Source organism: Notolabrus celidotus, chromosome 11 (genome assembly GCF_009762535.1).
Source record: "Notolabrus celidotus isolate fNotCel1 chromosome 11, fNotCel1.pri, whole genome shotgun sequence".
NCBI lineage: Eukaryota > Metazoa > Chordata > Actinopteri > Labriformes > Labridae > Notolabrus > Notolabrus celidotus.
The window spans coordinates 2,084,525-2,104,956 of NC_048282.1; the positions used below are offsets into that span (position 1 = coordinate 2,084,525).

General features: G+C 40.9%; 1 protein-coding gene across 1 annotated transcript in view; it reads left to right on the top strand.

Moving 5' to 3' along the window:
• The window catches only part of LOC117821765 (oxysterol-binding protein-related protein 2-like), a 57,371-nt gene that overhangs the window by 24,358 nt on the left and 12,581 nt on the right, over window positions 1-20,432 (top strand). Inside the window, exons 2-8 of the mRNA XM_034696254.1 lie at window positions 4,792-5,152; window positions 12,617-12,743; window positions 16,020-16,095; window positions 16,301-16,435; window positions 19,289-19,386; window positions 19,468-19,650; window positions 19,758-19,865. Of these exons, the coding sequence (XP_034552145.1) occupies window positions 5,116-5,152; window positions 12,617-12,743; window positions 16,020-16,095; window positions 16,301-16,435; window positions 19,289-19,386; window positions 19,468-19,650; window positions 19,758-19,865 (764 nt within the window). The 5' untranslated portion in view covers window positions 4,792-5,115. The remainder of the gene's footprint in view (window positions 1-4,791; window positions 5,153-12,616; window positions 12,744-16,019; window positions 16,096-16,300; window positions 16,436-19,288; window positions 19,387-19,467; window positions 19,651-19,757; window positions 19,866-20,432) is intronic.

Consider the following 20,432-nt stretch of genomic DNA (forward strand, 5'->3'; position numbering starts at 1 on the left):
GCAAGGACAAACTTCCTTTAAAGGTGACATATCATGAAAAATTACTTTTTAATGGTTCTCTACCCTATGTTTCCCTGGCATGTCTACAAACCCCCCGAGAATGAAAAGAATCCATTCTGCCCCTGTTCTGATTTCTCCACCTTTCTGTAAATGTGTGTGAAACGAGCCGTTTCAGACTTCAGTGTTTTTGTTACGTAACAACAATATCCGGTCTGTCACGGAGTCAGAGCTCAGAGCTTGTTCAGCCCATAGACTGTATAAAATAATACTGAATCCCTCCCCCGTTTTTCATTACCTGCACACATGTGTGCTAACAAGGAGCTTAGGAGGGAGGCATGCTAGTTGTAGGCTGTCTTAATAAACACAAAGGTCGGTTTTACTCCCCATGTCTGCAGATTTGAAGATCTAGTGGAGGATTTTTATTTATCATGGATAAGTGCTAGCGCTAGTTAGCATAGCTACATAGCTACATGTCGTAGCTGTAGCTGTGTACCAAGACACACGTCGACATACTGACAAATAAAACAACAAGAAACACAGAATCTGTGACCAATCCTTCAGAAAGGTCCTGCTGCCTTTCTGGCAGAGGTCGGTTTTACTCCCCACGTCTGCAGATTTGAAGATCTAGTGGATGATTTTTATTTATCATGGATAAGTGCTAGCGCTAGTTAGCATAGCCACATAGCTAAATGTTTGTAGCTGTGTACCAAGACACATGTCGACACACTGATAAATAAAACAACAAGAAACACTAAATCTGTGACCAATGGTTCAGAAAGGTCCTGCTGCAGGCGCCTCTCCGTCAGGATCAGATTCTGGATCAGGTTCAGAGGGTTGAAGTAACGTGATCTCTGAGCAGCCGTGTATATTCAGCCAACATGTAAACATTAGATCAACGTGCTGGAGAGCGGAGGCACATCCACTTCCTGAGGGGGCGTGGTCAGAGAGAAAACAGAGTGTTCTGAGGAGGACTGAAGAAGAGGGTTTTTCGTGCATTCCAAAATCTGATTTCAAAGTGTTTTTTTGAGCACAAACTTTAAAGACATGTTTTGGGGACCTCTTAGACCAATATATATTGATGAAAAAAGCGTGATATGTCACCTTTAACAGGCAGAAACCTCCAGCAGGACCAGACTCATGTTAGACACACATCTGCCTCGAACTCTGCTCACTTTAATGCTGAAGGGCAAGATGAACAATAATAGAACATAGAGTACGGTCTAGACCTGCTCTGTTTGGAAAGAGTCTGATGAGAACATTTGTTGGGATTTGGCGCTTTATAAATAAAGATTGATTGATTGATTGATTGAGTTGTTTGCATGATAGTGTCTTTCTCTGTAGGAACCAGGGGTGGAGGGGGGCTGTCCTAACTTGTTATCTAACACACATATATTTGAAGTATTTGTAGACATGATTTGTTTACCTGAGACGGGACTAACTACAGCTGTGGGTGGGTGTTTTTGTCAACAGGAGACCCTCAATTTCACACTGTGAAGTAAATTTCAAATTGAAGTAAATGCTTGGTCATAATGGACGGGCTTCTTCCCTTGTATGAATTGTATTGGGCGAGTGTGGCTCAGTGGGTAGAGCGGATCGTCTATCAATCAGAGGGTTAGCGGCTTGATCCCAGCTCCTGCAGTCACATGCTGAAGTGTCCTTGAGCGAGACCCTGAACCCCCTGTGTGAATGAGATCAACACTGATGGTCCCTTACTATCGCAGCCTCTACCATCAGTGAGTGAATGTGGTGTGAATTGGTGAATGTGACAAGTAGAGTAAAAGAGAAGTCCATTTACCATTCGTTACACGTGTTGCACTTTTGATCGCTCGCTGTGGTCCGCCATGAAGGACTGTAATATCTGCGCCTCATCCTGTCTATGAATCTCAGAACTTGTGAGTTCCAGTTCTTGATACCCAAAGTTCATTACGACAGGACATTGTTGTTGCCTGTTGCTTCTGGTTTCGTAGACTGCTGGAGAAAAAAGATTGACCTCAGGTTTGAGCTAGATTCTTGATAAAGGAACACAGAGTCCTGAAACACTGATGCACAGATAGATGTGAGATAAGAGTTATCAGGATAGTAGTCTCGGTCTTGTTTTGACTTAAAGCCTCAGAGTAAGGAGATTATTCTGAGACTGTAAAAAGTTGCATGTTTCCTTTAATCTGGTTTACCTGAACTTGTTAGATAATCGGGACATCTCCATGTTTGGGTCCAGAGGGAGTAGAGTTAAGCAGGCCTTCTGGCTGGTAATCCTCCTGTTTGGTGATTATCTCTGGGTAACTGGAGACGATCCCTGAAGAAACCCTTCATCTCTTACGTGTGAGGTCAGATTCTTTATTAGCAGTTACAACAGCTTGTCCTCGTTTGCTTCATCATCACTTGTGGTTTCCCAGGCCAAGGTTCATTTGTGTGCTGAAGGACAGAGATGTGTAGAAAACAGGGGTGTAACGATTCTTTTTAACAACGATTCGGTTTGTATCATGATTCGTGGTTGCCGATACGATTAATGGACGATGTTGGTTCATTTAATGTGCAGTGAGTTGGCATATGATACACCAGCTTTATTAAGAACGGTGTGTGTAGATATGTCTACTGGATTGATTAGGTTGGCTTCTGCATCTACAGTGGAACTCCTGTCAAAGAGTCAAGTGACAGGGATGTCAGATATTTGGTCTTTTAATATTGGAATGGCGCTGCAGCACGTCTGAACAGTCATATGTATATATACTGTATATACTCAGTTCTGAAATAATAAAGAAAGACAATACACAAAGGTATCAGTATACAGAAAGCACTGGTGGTAAACCTAAAGCTACTAGCATTTACAACTAGTGTAATAACCTTTGGTTAAACATCAATGATACACACTCAGAATGATATTGAATTACAACAATAGCCCTTTAGGAATATGTAACACACACAAAGTATTATTTTCGGCTAAAAGGCTATAGTATTAAAGGTATATATATATTAGGGGTGCAACGATACTCAAAATTCACGGTTCGGTTCGGTTCGATACGTTTTTGTCACGGTTCGATACGTTTTCGATACAGAAAAAGAGAATTTCCATGACTTTTTTTTTTACTTGTAGTTTATTGAAATTTCCAACATTTGTTTCAGCTCAAAAGCAGTTTTTAAATTAAATTAAATGTATCAGGGGCAGCTATACCTGACACATGTTCTGCTGTGCATGGGGGGGTTGCGCTTGTGTGTGTGTGTATGTCTGTCTGTCTGCGTGCGCATCTGCCGTGCGTGATAGAGAGCAGAGGAGAATTGTGAACACGCGACCATGTAGAGACAGAAATGACATCCTGTAATGTAAATAAGATAAATAACATGATGCTATTCAGTCTGTTAAATAAAAGAACAAGGTATAGACCTGATCTATGAGAGAGGGAACCTTAAATCACTTCTGCTTTGACTTCCAAGGGGGGTCGGGACCCGACGGGTGCGCCCCCGATGTAACGGCAGGAAAACACTGTCCGGTATCAGGCTGAAGTCTACAGAGCATGCAGTATAAGACCACAAGTAATGCATATAGGCACTTTAAAAACATATCATCCAGACTAGCATCACTAGAGGACCACGGAACAACTCTGCTCTGCAACCAAAGTGGATCACTCGTGCTTCCCTCTCGTGCGGGCGGGCGCGCGCTCACATATACGTGAACATATGAACCCAGCAGACCGTCGTGTGGTGAAATATATATTTCCAGATGAAGCACAGTTAAAACAAACGTGACCAGCTTGGACTGAATGAATGTGGGAGGAGCGTGCAGTTCAGTGGACCTGCACTCGACAATGCAGCCCGGAGGAGTCAACGCAGATCCACTGAACTTTCAGTACAGAGCGCCTCGTCAGAAGTTGATAAAATGAATACAAAATTGCGTATCGTTCGGTTCATAGGGCGTACCGAAACGTGACCACTGTATCGAACGGTTCGATACAGATACACGTATTGTTGCACCCCTAATATATATATATATATATATCATGAACATGCTAACGTTAGCGATATAGCATTAGCCGCATTAGCTTTAGCAATAGCATTAGCAATAGCAACAACTTATCTGGATATATTTCGATTGACAAATAACCGCTTAACTTCTATCATTATAAACATTTTAACAGAGTGTACACTTGGCATGAAACAACATCAGTTACAAGAACAATACACATTAACAACTTACTTTGTTCATGCACTCATATGCTGTTCAGATGCGAGTGTCCAAATCAGCGCGATGCAGATACGGTGAGCACATGTAAAGGACCCCTCAGGGGACTCTCGCAGTCGTCCAACTCACTGCCTGACCAAAATAAACAGTCCATTTTTAATGCAAATGTGCCACCTACTGGCGGACTTGGGGAATTCAGAACAAGCTTGTTACTTTGCATAAGCAAGCCGTGTTAAAAGGTAGGCCAGATAAGGTTGACTGACCTTTAACACTTTGAGAAACTTTCCCTCCAGTTTCGCTTGGTCATATTTCTGAAGTGATCGTACAACATCAATATAATTTAAAGGTTTGAGACTGTAATATGACTCAGGTCTGTAGCTAAAACTTGCAGCTGTGAGGCAAAGTCATCTTAGTCTGACGAGATTCATCTTTGCCAAGATATGAGACATGATGACAACAGACCTGTTCGTACAAAAGTACCGCTCTCTGTCCTTCAACTCTTACGTCTTTTTTTCTGCAATGACCTGAAGTTCTTGCTACCTCAGATTTGTTTATAAAATGACTTTTTTATCTTCTGATCTTGAGTGAACTCAGACTGTTTTTTTTTGTCTCCGCAGGTTTCTGATTCGTTTCTCTTAACAAAGTCAAGGAAACACAAACCCAACTCCAAAGTTCCATCAAATGCCCAAGTGCTCAGTCAAACAGCAGGGAGCTCCCGGTGTCATCCCTGTGTGGACAAACCAACGGTGAAAAGAGACATCAAGTGTTGGTCATTCCCAGGATACTGAACGGACATTACCCTGTATTCGTGGCGGCATCCAGCAGGATTTTGATCAACAGATCTTCCTGAAGAGGATCACTGAGCGGCGGCCACTAAAAGGAACATGTGCTAAGAGCTGAACATTTCGGATACACAACTGGACTGCTTGCTTCTTTAGAAGATGAGCAATGAGGATGAGTTCTACGACGCCGTCACAGGTGGGTCTCTCTTACCTTTTTCAACTAACGTGAACCGGGTTGTATTTCCGGGCTGGTGCTCACGCTGGTTCGGAGCTGGTTGAACTCGTGAACCAGCACGGCACCTGTTTGTTTTATCGCCCTCTCGAGCCCGTGGAAGAGGCACGTCATGTAGTCAGATTTACCTGACCGCTTTTCCCAGCAGTGCTAGCGCGACCTTTCCCTCACAACAACAACAGCAGCTTGCCTCCTCGGCCGACCACTGCTGTGCCTTGGAATCCATTAGCCTCTTTGATTGTTTCACTGCAGGACAATGGCGGAACACGTTTGTGATCACGGCAACCCCACCCCCTGCCCCTGACGTAAGCGGTTTGCAGTTCTAGGCCATCAAAGTGTTGGAGCCGCTCTGGAACCGGTTTTCACAGCCGGGAGCCGGTTCACTCACAGTCGAAACACTAAAAAAACGGTTCTCAACTGAGCACAGGCCCTGAAACTACCTCGGTCGGAAAGGGGTATCTGTGAATGAGTGTGTGTGTGTGTGTGGGGAGTAGGGCTGAATGATATGGACAACATTTCATATCTCGATATTCATGCTAGATATCTGGATATCGATACATGATATGACTGTGGGTTCAGTGAAAACTAAGCATTTTTCAGAAGAATAAAAACATGCAAAAGGATCAGGAAACAGCAGTTTTATTGATGAGAACTCTGTCAGTCATCAACATTAACATAAATTCAACAATAAATAAGAAGAAATCAAACATTTTACTGCAGCTCTGCTTTAACAATTGAGGCACTTCTGGGCCAGCTCAAGTGCTACTCTCTTTTTCCAGCTGTGTGAGAAGTGGCACACCAACTTTTTGCAGACACTGTTCCATGGTGGATCCGTTTGTCACTTTTCCCTGCATTTACTAGACAAAATAGATGTACAAAATAATACATACATATATTACAACACAGCCAAATAACCACATATTAATGCAGATTGTTCTCTCTCTCTCTCTCTCTCTCTCTCTATCTCTCTATTCACCTCCAAAGCCTTTATCATGTTGGATGCGTTATCGGTGGTCACGCAAACCTGTTGGTCCTCCTTCAAATCCAAGTCCGCTAATGCACCTCATCTCATGTGCTATATTATCCCCAGTATGCTCCCCAGGGAAGGAGGGTGTCTGCAGACATCGGGTCTTTGTTGTTATAGAATGGACCGTTAAATTGATGTAAGGTTGGGTCGTCCGGCTCGACCACAGGTCCGTGGTTGTGGCGAAATAATCGATTTCATGGAGCTCGGATTAAACTTTCCTTTTACATTCGTTGTAGAGTTTGGGAATGGCCACTTGATTAAAATATGTCCCGGATGGTATTTTGTAACGTTTGTACAGCGTCCGAACCATTTTCTGAAAAAGTTTCTCTTTTGGTTTCCCAGCTGTGTGTAGCGTATGTGTGAGTGTGTGTCTTCGTCTCCCTCGCGCCCTCCCTCTGATGTTTGTCACTGGCTGGCTTCAGCTGTCAATCAACGGCAAGCATGAAAGGAGGTTTGTGGTTGGCTGGCCTTAGCTGTACATGTTGGGGCAAGCATACATGCAGGGCAAGTGGGGAAAATCTTGTTGATATCGTTGATTTTGCAAAATTAATATCTTGAATGTTCATATCGTGATAACGACACGATAACGATATATCGTTCAGCCCTAGTGGGGAGGGTCTGAGGCGACTCATTTCTGAGTTGTTGAAACCTAAATTTATAATGTGATTAACCAACTAGTCTAAAGGGGAGTAAACACTCAGGAAACATTCAAAACCAAGCACAATCTTTGACACGTTCAAAGAGTCTGCAGGTTTGTCAAATGGTTCGCCTAACACTTGCAGAGCTAGCACCACCAGCCTTCAGTCCTCTGTGCAGACCAAATGTGTTGTGCACAAGCGGCAACCTCTGGTATCAAAATATGAAGCCCATGCGGAAGTGTTAAAAACTACAGTTCATCGAGAATCCACTAGAGACTGGCTGCAGAAACACCAGAAACCACATACACACCCATTCAAAGAAGACGATCTTTACAGCAGAAATAAACATGTTTACAGCCTGGTTCAAAAAACGGTCTGAAGAGCTTATTTCTCTATCAGCACACACTGTACGGGGGTTGATTTTTTTTCTAATGCGACGGTTCAGAAGATATTAAGATTACGACTTTTGCTCATTTAAGGGCATGACTGACTTGACTGACTTGATTGACAGGCGGGAACACTGTAGCTGTTGGGCTTGAGGCTAAAGGCCCGCCTCTTTACCTCACACTTTGACTGGTTGAGTTCAGCATTACTCATATGGCACCCGCCAACGTTTGGCTTCAAAACAGCGCTTCAGAAACAGAAGGGTGAAGTCACGGATACTACGTCCATTTATTATACAGTCTGTGGTCATGCAACAATCTGTCATCTGTGTGTGTTTACATCTGAGTAGAGCATTACAGCAGCATTGGCAGTAGCTCCTGCTAGTGGTGGGTAGCGTGGCTACTAACACAGCTGAAGCAAGGGGTGGCAACAATTAATTGATTAGTCAGATAAACGTTCACATCAATCAATCAAATCAATCTTTATTTATAAAGCGCCAAATCACAACAAATGTTCTCTTCAGACTCTTTCCAAACAGAGCAGGTCTAGACCGTACTCTATGTTCTATTATTAACAAAGACCCAACATCAAGACAAGATAAGATCCAGTCCTATCTTACAGACAGGACTCAGTCTGATCTCATCTTAATCCACCATGAGCAGAGCACTTTGCAGCATTTAGCAAGTTACAGTGGCAAGGACAAACTTCCTTTAACAGGCAGAAACCTCCAGCAGGACCAGACTCATGTTAGACACACATCTGCTGAGACCGTGTTGGAGAGAGGGATAGAGGAAGATGAAGAGAGAGAGGGATGATAGTGGAGAGATGGATAGTAGTAGTAGTCCTTTGTGTTAACCAGCAAACAACATTTTTAAGCGATTGATTTCTTTTGGATGAAGATGTGTGAATGGTCTGAAGATCAAAAGTCAAGAACTAACAGTTTAATTAAATTCTGACCTGTATTTTTTTTATATGAACAAAACTTTTTTAACTCTTTATAAAAAATCTATATGTATATAAATTTCTCTTTCAAAGCAGGGTCTTCTTCTGCTGTTATATTTTATTATCAGGGATCGTGAGGCTGCTTTTGATGCCTGAAGTTGAAAGTCCAAACGAAGTTGTCTTTTTTTGTCTGCGTCATAAAAGCATGATGCCATTGGACCCGCCTCAGTCTGGATATTGGTTCAATAATTCAGTGTGTGTGTTGGCTCATGATTAGTTATATCACCTTGGACTCTGTGAGACTTTGTTCTTACCTGTGTGTGTTATAGTCCTGGGTTTGCAAAGAATTATTATTATGTTTTATTTATTTGTAATTTTTATTATTATTAGTATTATTAATGTATGTATTTATTTTTTCAATATTTTTATTTTTAGTATTTTATTATTTTATTTTATCATTATTTGTATTATTAATATTATTATTATTACGTATTATTATTATTTTTTGTCATTATTAGTGTTTTTAATTTAGGTATTTATTTTGATCATTATTATTATTATTCTAATTATTTTGTTTTTATCATCATCATTATTATTATCATTTTATATACAGTGTTTCCCCTACCATTATACTGCAGCGGGGCGCCGACCCCCCTTGGAAGTTTAGTTAATTTTATTTTCTACAGTATATAGCGCCAGATCACAGCAGAAGTAATTCAGGGTTACCTCTCTTATATTTCAGGTCTTAAACTTGTTCTTTTATTAAACAGACTAAATATCCTGATGTTGTTTATCTTATTTACATGGCGGGATGTCATTATGCTCATCTGCTCTCTGTATCACATGGCAGAGTTCTGCCCCAATGCACTCACAGACACAAACACGTGCGCACCCATACATACATCACAGCACAATGATACCATAAATGTTCATCAACAACTCGTTTTTTCAAGACGAAAACGAGACTATGATGAGCTAAAGTGCATCACTGATAATACAAACTCAACAAAATCTAAGAGGTCATATTTTCCCTGCTGTGCGTCTAATCTTTAGAATATTAAGCTCTGCATTCTTGTGACAGACTGAGTTATTATCTGAGGGGCTCAGTGTTAGCTTGGTCTCTACCTGCAGCAGGTTTGCTGGATGAACCAGTCTCCTCTTCATCGAGGATTTTCACCCCCGGTGTGTGTTAGTGACAAAAACACAACCGGGGGACATCTGTTTAATATTTGACTTTTCACGTTTTTACCGCTCTCACTGTAAAAAGCTCTGTGTCTACAGCTTGATTTAATCCAGTTTGGTGAAACATCAGACACATTTAGTAAGTTTGGATCAACTCCTTGGCATCAAAGAGTGCCCTGAGCTGACTGTCTGTCCAGAGCGCCTGCCACTTAGGGAAGACAGTTACATGAATACACAAACACCCTTAACATGCACTATCATATTAAAGTTTCTGATGTTCACCGCTATGAAGAAATGATTTGGGGCATGCTAATGTTACACTTGCATGAAGGATCTAATATCCATCAGTCTCCAGTCTCAAATGAGAGCATCAAGCACTGAAGGGTTAAAGAGGAGTGCTAACAGCCTGTACTTATTTGTTTACAGCTAGCATCATTGTGTTTGTACCTTCACTCTCAGCTGTGTCCTTGTTGTATAACATTACTATGCACCAATGCTGACGTTGCTCCACCTGTCTTAGTGTTGTTATGATCACCTTACTAATCTGAGACTAAGAAAGACGAGATGAATAATTCATTAGTACAAAGACTTACTGGGGTCAGCATCAGGCAGCTGACTTAAAGCTGGGGTTGGCAGTCTCGGAAAACCAGCATGAATTTGAATGTAGCATTTCCTCATGACTCCGTCTAACCCCTCCCCTCCTCCCTCGGAGCTCCTCCTAAACGACGCCCCCCCGCTCACATGCACGAGCGCCGCTGATTCTCGACCATATGATGGTGACTGATTCAAAACCGGTCCTCACCAAAACATTCTCATAGTGAAAGTTAAAAACACAAACAAACATGGCTGCTGTTAGTACTCACAACTATCATGCTAGCATTATCCAGTTGTACTGGTGACACGATATCAGGAGAAAAGTTATAACACATATATAATACTGTAACAGCTCTACTGTTTGTTAAACGTGTTCAGTGTAGATGTTCTTAATTCCTACAGTGTTGACGGTCAGTGAAGGCATCAGGAGAGGTGTAGAGTGTGTGAGCTGGAGAGAGGAGAGACAAGAGGAGAAGTTCTTCATTCATTCAAACATTGATTGTTGTTTTGTTGGTTGGCGTGATCACGGCCGACAGTGACCGGTTATTAAAGATCAACGTGTTCACGAATCGGCTCGTCATCACTACAGCGTCCGGACGGACGCTACAATAAATCTATATTTTCTGTAGGACTTACTGAACGTCATTAATTATTCTGCTTGTTGGTGAGAGCTTTTTAGACTCTGATCCGGACTACAGTCCTGAGTAAAGCACCTCATCAGGTCAGAGGGGACAGGCCCGAGGACAAGTGAGAGGAGCAGTAAATAGTCAGGGGAAGTAGAGGCAGGAGACGGGGACTCGGAGGAGTGCACGCCGCGGAAATGTACGCGCAGGAGGAGGGCAGAACGGCTGGACGGGATTTGATTGGTTTAAAATTTGGGGAGCCAAAAAACGGTGATTGGTTGGTGTTTTCCCAGGTTTACTCCGGCTGTAGATAGCAGCTTTTTTTCACTCTTTTTTAGGAACACATTATGTATTGATTACCATCAGGACATAAAGATCATTTTAACCAGTATGACAAAAAGTGTATCTAAATCTGATTACCAACCCCAGCTTTAAGGGCCATAGAAGACATTATTTACCCACATTGAACCAGAGCATGGATTTAATACAATATTTGTAATTTAATTATTTATTTATTTTGAACATATTAACATGTTTTAGCCATGTTCTGATCAGGTAACACTGATAAGTAATAATCTGAGTTTGTTTCCATCCTACATATCCTCATTAGAGGTTTTACATTTGCATGAATCCAAAGTTTCTTACGTAGGTTTGTGACAAAGCACTGCACACCTTTGACGTACCACACTGTTAGGTGTGTTAAATTATAACAAATCCTTTTCTATTTTAAGCGTTAGTTAACGCCCCACCTCAATGTCCTCTCGACTCCACCCTGCAGCTCTTAACACTCACCGGCCCTGTTCATGGTCTGGCTGAGAGCCAGATGTAGACCAGAGGATCTGAGGGGAGCTGATAGAGATACTGAGACTTTTAAACATAAACTAAAAATGTATTTATTCATTCTGGCCTTTATTTAGGGTTTAACAATTTTAATACTTTTTACTGTTATATTAATTTAAATGTTTCTTTATTATTTCATTACTTTTAACTATTTATCTTATTTTATTTATTCATGTATTTATTTAAATGTATCTACTCAGTGTTATTGATATTTTTAGCCTTAATTTCATCTTAAACTCTCATCCTTACCCTTTATAAATGGATTTATTTTAACTGTTTATATTCTTGATATTAATTTAATGCTTTAACTTATTTTAATTACACAAATTTTATTATTGTTGGTGTGCATTAGTCTCTATTTTAAAATCCTTTTTTTTTGTCTTACCATTATTTTATTTTTTTCATTTTTTCATTCATTTATTTATTTTATTTATCTCCTCAGTTTTATTGACATTTTTTGCCATTATTTTATTTTCAAATCTTATACTTGCCCTTTTTAAATAGATTTATTTTAGCTATCTAAATTCTTAATATTAATCTGATGCTTTAACTTATTTTAATTACACGTATTTTATTGTTGTTGGTGTGCATTAGTCTCTATTTCAAAATCCATTTTTGTTTTTTTAATATGTTTTCATGCCATTATTTTATTTCTGCTTCTTTCTTGTTTCCAATCGCTGTAGAGCACTTTGGGTTGCATTTGATTTGTATGAAAGGTGCTCTATAAATAAAGCTTGATTGATGGATTGATTGAACAGCAACAGGTATTCCCATAAACAATTACTCAACATTCAGGCCTGCTGTGGTTTTCAGAGCCTGAAGCAGCTGTGTGAACAAGAAATGCCTGCACCACGACATCTTCTCATCATTTTGTCATGTACCTTTTTTAAAGAGTGAGAGGAAGCCTCAGAGGTGAAAGGGAAAACGACAGGATAAACTGTTTCAGGCAATGAAGAACATTTGAAAGTCAAACACAGGTTGAAGTGCTTATGTAAAACATTATGCAAATGTTAAACTCGTGGAACAGTTTTATGTGGCAAACTAAATATTCAAAGTTGACCTGAAACCACTGTGCTGCAAAAACCATTGAGCCTAGTGAAGAATACTCTTCTTTTCATCCCTCTCTTTGTCACATATCATTGGTTGCTTCATTTGATTTATCATAACTCGAGCTTCCCCTGACATTTTGGTTCCCCAGGCCTGGATTCGGACGAGTCGTATGAAGGGGTGTCAGAGGCCAGTTTCCAGGATGCGCTGGTGTTTGACAGCAGCAGCCAGAAGAACAACGGATCAGTGCCACAGGAGAACGGCATCAAGAAACACAGGTAGGACTGCATTCTTGCTCCACATTCCACCTGCAGTGTTTAATCCTACGTTATTGGCTGCATCATGTTTTGTTTGGCAAGTAATGATGCCTCCCATGAAACCACATTAATGCACTAGGTGGGGTCAAAACTGGTCCTCATTAGGAGTGAGTAATATAAACTATGACATATTACTAATCCCTGTGGGTTTATTTGGTAGAGTTCAGGCTTTAAAATACTTTATGTGACATTATTTGAATATGCTAGAAAATAATGATAAAACTATTATTAATATTAAACATAGCTGGGAAGTAGGGGTGTAACGATTCTTTTTAACAATGATTCGATTCATATCATGACTCGTGGTTGTTGATATGATTAAAGGAGGATATTGGTTCATTTAGAACGATACGATCTGAAACGATTCAGTGACTTGAAATCCATTCAGTAACTTTATCCAAAAATTCCACCAGTGTGACTTTGAGATAAATCCCTTGATACTGGACAGTCCTAGAGTCCTGTTGTTGTTGTGATGTTTTTGGCCTGAGCTGAGTTTTGTCCTAGTCTCTGACTAAACATGCTGGAGAGGCCTGAGGCTTCTGCAGAGCTGATGTTACCTTGATGAACGCTGCAAGAGGTGCCTGGACGGTCGGCGTTGTGAAATCCCATGGCGCCTTAGGAGGTGGTTGGATAGATTTGTGGTGTTGCCGTGGTAACTTTACTTGACCTTTACATATCCTACAAACAGCGACTTCTTTAGAACATCTCTGTCTTTGTAAAAGCCAAAGTGTTTCCACACGCTGGACCGCAATGGTGGTTTGATCATTTCTGGCTCTCCGGCTTCTCCTCTGTCATCCGTCATGCTATGATTTGTTGTCTGTTGGCGGGTGGCGATGACATCACAGACAGGCGGCCTGAATAGAGTAACGTTTAACGTCTTTATCATTAAAAGTGTAAAAAAAACACATCCATATAAAGTCTGCTGTGCTTAAATCCAATGTGTTATTTCCTAGTATGGATACAATCGATTTATTACCTTTTAAAACGATGTTAGATCCATATATGTCGTCCAGAAGGCCAACTTGCCGAGCACAGATCGATGTAGTCGGATCATAGGAATATAAATCAATACATCGATGTAGAAGATGAATCGTTACACCCCTAGTGGGAAGAGGATTTTTTTGTTCAGCTTGAGGAGCTAAGTTTTGTTCAGTACCAAAAAAATTACACGTTTATATAAACCACACGAAACACAGTACAAGATAATTAATGAACCACATGTGACTCCTGAGTAAATATGATGAATCATGTCCTGTAACGTGTCCCAAATGTCAGAAACAAGTAGGTAGATATTTTCACTGAATATGGTTGTGTCCATTGATATATCATTCTGGTCTTCTGTCCAGACTGAGAATCAGACATTTGTTGGCATCAAAACTGAAAAATAATCCAAAGCTGTGTATTCTGGTTGTTAGCTCCTTATCTGGTCAAAAGGCTGAACTGCTCAGTATCATGTTGTACGCTGCTCGCCTTTCAATCCTGCAAGTCTGGCTTTATGTACATCCACCTACACTGTCAGTATAGTATGATTCATTATTATCTATTGTTCCTTACGTGAGGTTAAGGAACCGTTAGGTGCATTTCCACCAAGAGTTCTGGGTCTTTTAGTCCCCAGAACTACTTTATCCTGAACTAAAAGATTCCTGTACCCTCATTGTTGTCTGCGTTTCGACCGCGGGCTGAAGTCCCAGGTAGATTGTGCAAATCAGGCCAGTGACGTATGGAGGAAAAAAAGTAAATGCACTACACCACCAGACCAGTAGAGGGCAGTTAAACAAAGACGAATGCCACTCATCACAGACAACACCATAGAAGAAGACGGACAGGCGGGTATCATTATGAGCAACACAACAGTTAGCCTGTTAGCATGAAGAGACTCAGCTGGTCTGTTTTAGATGGTGCTATATTTCATCACAGATGGATTCACTGAATCAACACTTGAGAGGAGATAAGCGCGAGTAGCAAAGACGTTTCAACACGGCTTTAAAATCCTTTTGAACTCAAAAAGCCGTGATCGCAGAGATCGGCCGGTGTTTTGGTTTAAACAGCGACCCCGTTAACTGGAGACTTTCAGCCGGATGCATCCCTCATAAACGTCTTTAGACGATCATTAAATATCTGATGAGGATATTTTGAAATCTTAATAAAAACTAAACTAGTTTGCATTCCCAGGAACTCCCTCTGTGTTTCAACAGCTGTGTAAACTCCACAAACACTGACACGTTCAGCTGAAGGTCTCCAGTTTACAGGGTCACTTTTAAAACCGTAACACCGGGAGGAGAGACGCATTCACGGTGGGCTGAGAGAAGACTACTGTTACAAGCTGCTAAATCAAGAGAATCACAGCTTCTTCTTTTGAAAAGTACACACACATACAAAAAAGATAGAAGAAATAAAAACTAATGAAAGAAAGAGAAATCAAGTGAATCACAGATGTGTGTGATGTTATTGTGGACGGCGGGCAGAATAAAAACACTGTGGTTAATCTACCAATCAGACACATTCAGCATTGCAGGCCCCGCCCCCTGAAAGTCCCGGACCTTTGAAAAGTACTACCCCCCTAGCAGCGTTCATCCGGTCGAAACATACGTAGTTCCGGGGTAAAGTTCCTGCCATCGATAAACGCCTATTGTTGTTCAACTAGCCTGCCTGCGTTAGCTTCTGGAGAACCAGTACAATCATTCGGGCAGGGTTGGAGTTTGTGCTGTTGAAACAGATAAAGTGCCTTCAGTTCCCCTTCGTGTTCATTAACTGTTTCATCTCATCATAAATCTCTCACCTCAGTTGAGCTGGTCTAGCTGACTCTGCTGGTGCATATGTGTTTTAATAAAACATTTTCACTACTGCGTTTACTTCCACTGGAGTCTCTCGACCAAAACAGGGTTGGATGTCGCAGTGGAGCGTCTCCAGGCCTTCTCACAGACCTGACAGACCACATGCTCAGCTTATCAACAGAGTTTTCATCCTGACCTGTTTGTTGTCTGAGATACTGGCGGTACAGATAAACATCAGAGTAATACTGCCAGCCGGCATGAGGGACGGAACCATTTCTCATGTTTCTTTCTCTGTTTGTTTATCTTGATTAGCATCTCTGAAAATGTTTTGTGTGTATGCAGAAGATAGATAACCGACCCTGTGTGGCTGAACTGGAGGTTTGTTTTCACTGAGCTGAGTCTGGATGCTTACTTTTCATACTATATGATTGATGTGCTTTCTTCCTTCACTCTGTATTCCCAGGACAAAGTTACCTGCAGCCATGTTCTCCAGGAACAACGTCAGTATCTGGAGTATCCTGAAGAAATGCATTGGACTGGTAGGGACCCACAGATATTAAATATTGTATTTTAAATCAATAATAACAGAAACCCTTTGCAGACAGACGCTTCATGAGCAGCAGCTCAATAGAGCTCAGTGTGATTTGGGGATTGATGTTCATTTGACTTAGACGTGTCAAACTGCACTCTGTATTATTGTGTATTCAAATGTTTTGATATTTGGAAAAACTTCTTATTTTACAGGAACTGTCCAAGATCACAATGCCCATCGTCTTCAACGAGCCTCTGAGCTTCCTGCAGAGAATCACAGAATACATGGAACACACTTACCTCCTCAACAGAGCCTGCTCGCTATCAGACTCCATAGAGCGCATGCAGGTCAGAGACACAGATACACACATCTACTCACACACTAACAGACACCGGAGAGCAGAAACACTAGGGATTGCAAAGGTGTTCCTGAAAGACAAGAAATAATGTTGGTTTTTTTTACATTTTTTTATTCAGTTGATGTATCTGTAACAGCTAGTACATTTAAACCCTAAACAAAACTGTTTTTCTGCTAAAGCACGAGTGTTGGTTTGTATTATTTACCTTTTTATTATATCAAAAGTCCCATTAAAAATTACAATGATTGACACAGTGAATGTCAAATACTTTATGAAATTATTATGAAATAATTCTTAAAAATGTGTTGTGATACTCAGTACATCACAACCAAGTGGCAACCTTCCGCCACGAGAATTGAAGCCAATGCGAAAGTGTTATAAGCTGCAGTTCATGGAGTGTCCACTAGAGGCTGGCTGCAGAAACACCAGAAACCACATACACACCCATTCAAAGAGACAATCTTTACAGCAGAAATAAACATGTTTACAGCCTGGTACAAAAAAACGAGTGCAGTCTGAATAGCTAATTTCTCTATCAGCACACACTGTGCAGGGTGAATTTTTTTATAACGCAGCAATTTAGAAGATATTTAGATTGGGAGTTTTCCATTATGACAGGCACATGAGCCACACAGTGTTTAGAAAAAGATCTCATTTCTAAAGTTATATTTTTGGCTTTTATTGGATAGGACAGCTGTAGAGAGAAAATGTGGGGAGTAGAAAGCAAGACTAATAGTGCCCCCCAAAAATGAGCACATTTCAAAGTACTGTAAAATCCAGAATATCAGTCCCACCTGTATGAAAGAATGATAACGGTTTAAACTGTGTTCCTGTGTGAAGCCTACCATAGCATTGAGCAAAGCGCAGTTACTACTAGACGTGTAGCTCTGTTACCGCCACCCTGCTAGCTGCCTGTACGATAGTTGAGCTCAGCCCGCTGTAGCATTGATAGTAGTAAGGTACGGACAAACCCACTGCAAGTGATCTATGCTGAAGTTGACCTGAACATGTTTAATGTGTGTTTCTTGACAATAAATCTCTTCCTGCATGCATGAGTAAGACCTAATGGGGGAGAGAAGCATCAAAAAGTGGAACCATTACGACTGGTCCGCCTCACTATGTGTTCAGCATGATTTGTGCATTCAATCAATCAATCAAGCTTTATTTAGAGAGCACCTTTCATACAAATCAAATGCAATTCAAAGTGCTTTACAGCGACTGAAAACAAGAAAGAAGCAGAAGTGAAATAATGGCATAAAGACATACAGAATTAAAAACAAAAATGTATTTTAAAATAGAGACTAGTGCACACCAACAGGAATAAATTGTGTAATTAAAATAAGTTAAAGGTGACATATCACGCTTTTTTCATTAATATATATTGGTCTAAGAGGTCCCCAAAACATGTCTTTAAAGTTTATGCTCAAAAAAACACTTCGAAATCAGATTTTGGTCTGCCTGAAAAACCCTCTTCTTCAGCCCTCCTCAGAACGGTCTGTTTTCCCTCTGACCACGCCCCCTCAGGAAGTGGAGGTGCCTCGGCTGTCCAGCACGTTGATCTAATGTTTACATGTTGGCTGAATATACACGGCTGCTCAGAGATCACGTTACTTCAACCCTCTGAACCTGATCCAGAATCTGATCCTGACGGAGAGGCGCCTGCAGCAGGACCTTTCTGAACCATTGGTCACAGATTTAGTGTTTCTTGTTGTTTTATATATCAGTATGTCGACATGTGTCTTGGTACACAGCTACGAACATGTAGCTATGTGGCTATGCTAACTAGCGCTAGCACTTATCCATGATAAATAAAAATCCTCCACTAGATCTTCAAATCTGCAGACGTGGGGAGTAAAACCGACCTTTGTGTTTATTAAGACAGCCTACAACTAGCATGCCTCCCTCCTAAGCTCCTTGTTAGCACACATGTGTGCAGGGAATGAAAAACAAAGGAGGGGTTGAGTTGTATTTTATACAGTCTATGGGCTGAACAAGCTCCGAGCTCTGACTCCGTGACAGACGGGATATTGTTGTGACGTAACAAAAACACTGAAGTCTGAAACGGCTGGTTTCACACACATTTACAGAAAGGTGGAGAAATCAGAACAGGGGCAGAATGGATTTTTTTCATTCTCGGGGGTTTGTAGACATGCCAGGGAAATATATTTCAGGTAGAGAACCATTAAAAAGTCCATTTTGCATGATATGTCACCTTTAAAGCATCAAATTAATATGAAGAATATAAATAGTTAAAATAAAAAAATTAAAAAGGGTAAGGATAAGAGTTAAAAATATCAGCAAAACTGAGAAGATAAATACAAAAAATAAATGAATAAATAAATAAAAATAAAATGAACAGTAAAAAATAATAAAATAATAAAGCAACATTTAAACCAATATAATGATAAAAGTAAGTCATAAAATTGTTAAACCCTACATAAAAGCCACACTAAATAAATCAGTTTTTTTAGTTTACATTTAAAAGTTCAATATCGCATTGAAGCAGTTGGTTGCTTCTTCAAGCACCATCCTCTGGGTAAAATACAGTAACTGATAAAATATCTCTCTGTATTTTATCCTGGTTTACTGGTTGCACCAGTGCAGAGGAAACAGGCCACTTTGTAGATGTGACTCTTATACTCTGAATATTATGGTAATTTAATTTAGTGTGGGTATCTTTAACAAATCCAATGATCCTCATTATATTACATCAGTCAACTGACTTGCATTAAAACCCACCGAGCACACTATTACACAAACACAAACACTCACTGACTCTGCTCTTAAACCATGTGACACACTCATGTCGTCACTCACTCCTACGGTCTGACTCTGTTTTCAGGCGGTAGCTGCTTTTGCTGTGTCAGCAGTTGCGTCTCAGTGGGACAGAACTGGAAAACCCTTCAATCCTCTGCTGGGTGAGACCTATGAACTCATGAGGTATGTTCATCGTATTCACACTCACGTGAAAGTTTCAACTCATTTCAGACTGTAGACTCATTGCTCTGGTGCTTTCTACAGAGAGGAGCAGGGTTTCCGGTTGGTGTCCGAGCAGGTATCCCATCATCCCCCAGTCAGTGCTTTCCACGCAGAGAGCCTGGCAGGGGACTTTGTCTTCCACGGCTCGATCTACCCCAAACTCAAGTTCTGGGGCAAGAACGTGGAGGCTGAGCCAAAAGGGACCATCACACTAGAGCTTCTCAAGTAAGTCCAAAAGAAAGGAGGGTAACAGTGTGTTCCTTTAAAAGAGCTACTCTTCCTCTTTTGTCTCATCTTGCGCTCTTCCAATCCTCTCCTCTCCCCTTCTCCAGACACAACGAGGCATACACATGGAGTAACCCCTGCTGCTGCGTACACAATGTGATCCTGGGCAAACTATGGATAGAGCAGTATGGCACGGTGGAAATAGTCAACCACAGGTAACTTCCCTCTCTTTGTAAAGTCTTATATGTAGGTCGGTTGTTTGTGCAGATGAAACTTTAAACCTATGATGACCTAATACTTTTGTTTTTGGGGATAAATGATCACAGACCAAAAATTCAAGATCAATCAATCTTTATTTGTATAGCGCCAAATCACAACAAAAGTTATCTCAAGACACTTTTACAAACAGAGCAGGTCTAGACCACTCTATGTCAAATTATGAAGGACCTCGGGACGCTACGCTGTAGGGCGGAGCTTGTTACCTTGGAAACACACCAATTCTCTACTGCGCAGACTCTGGCTGCAGAAAATTTACAAGATGGCAGCGTTCTGTAACGGGATATTTTTGCTTCCAAACCGTACAATGGGAAAAGGCAGAGTGACGCTGTCCTTTATATAAACAGTCTATGGTTTCAACAAGGAGTTGATCCAAACTTACTAAATGTGTCTGATGTTTCACCAAACTGGATTACATCAAGCTGTAGACACAGAGCTTTTTACGGTGAGAGCGGCAACAACGTCAAACATCAAATATAAAACAGACATCCCCCGGTTGTGTCTTT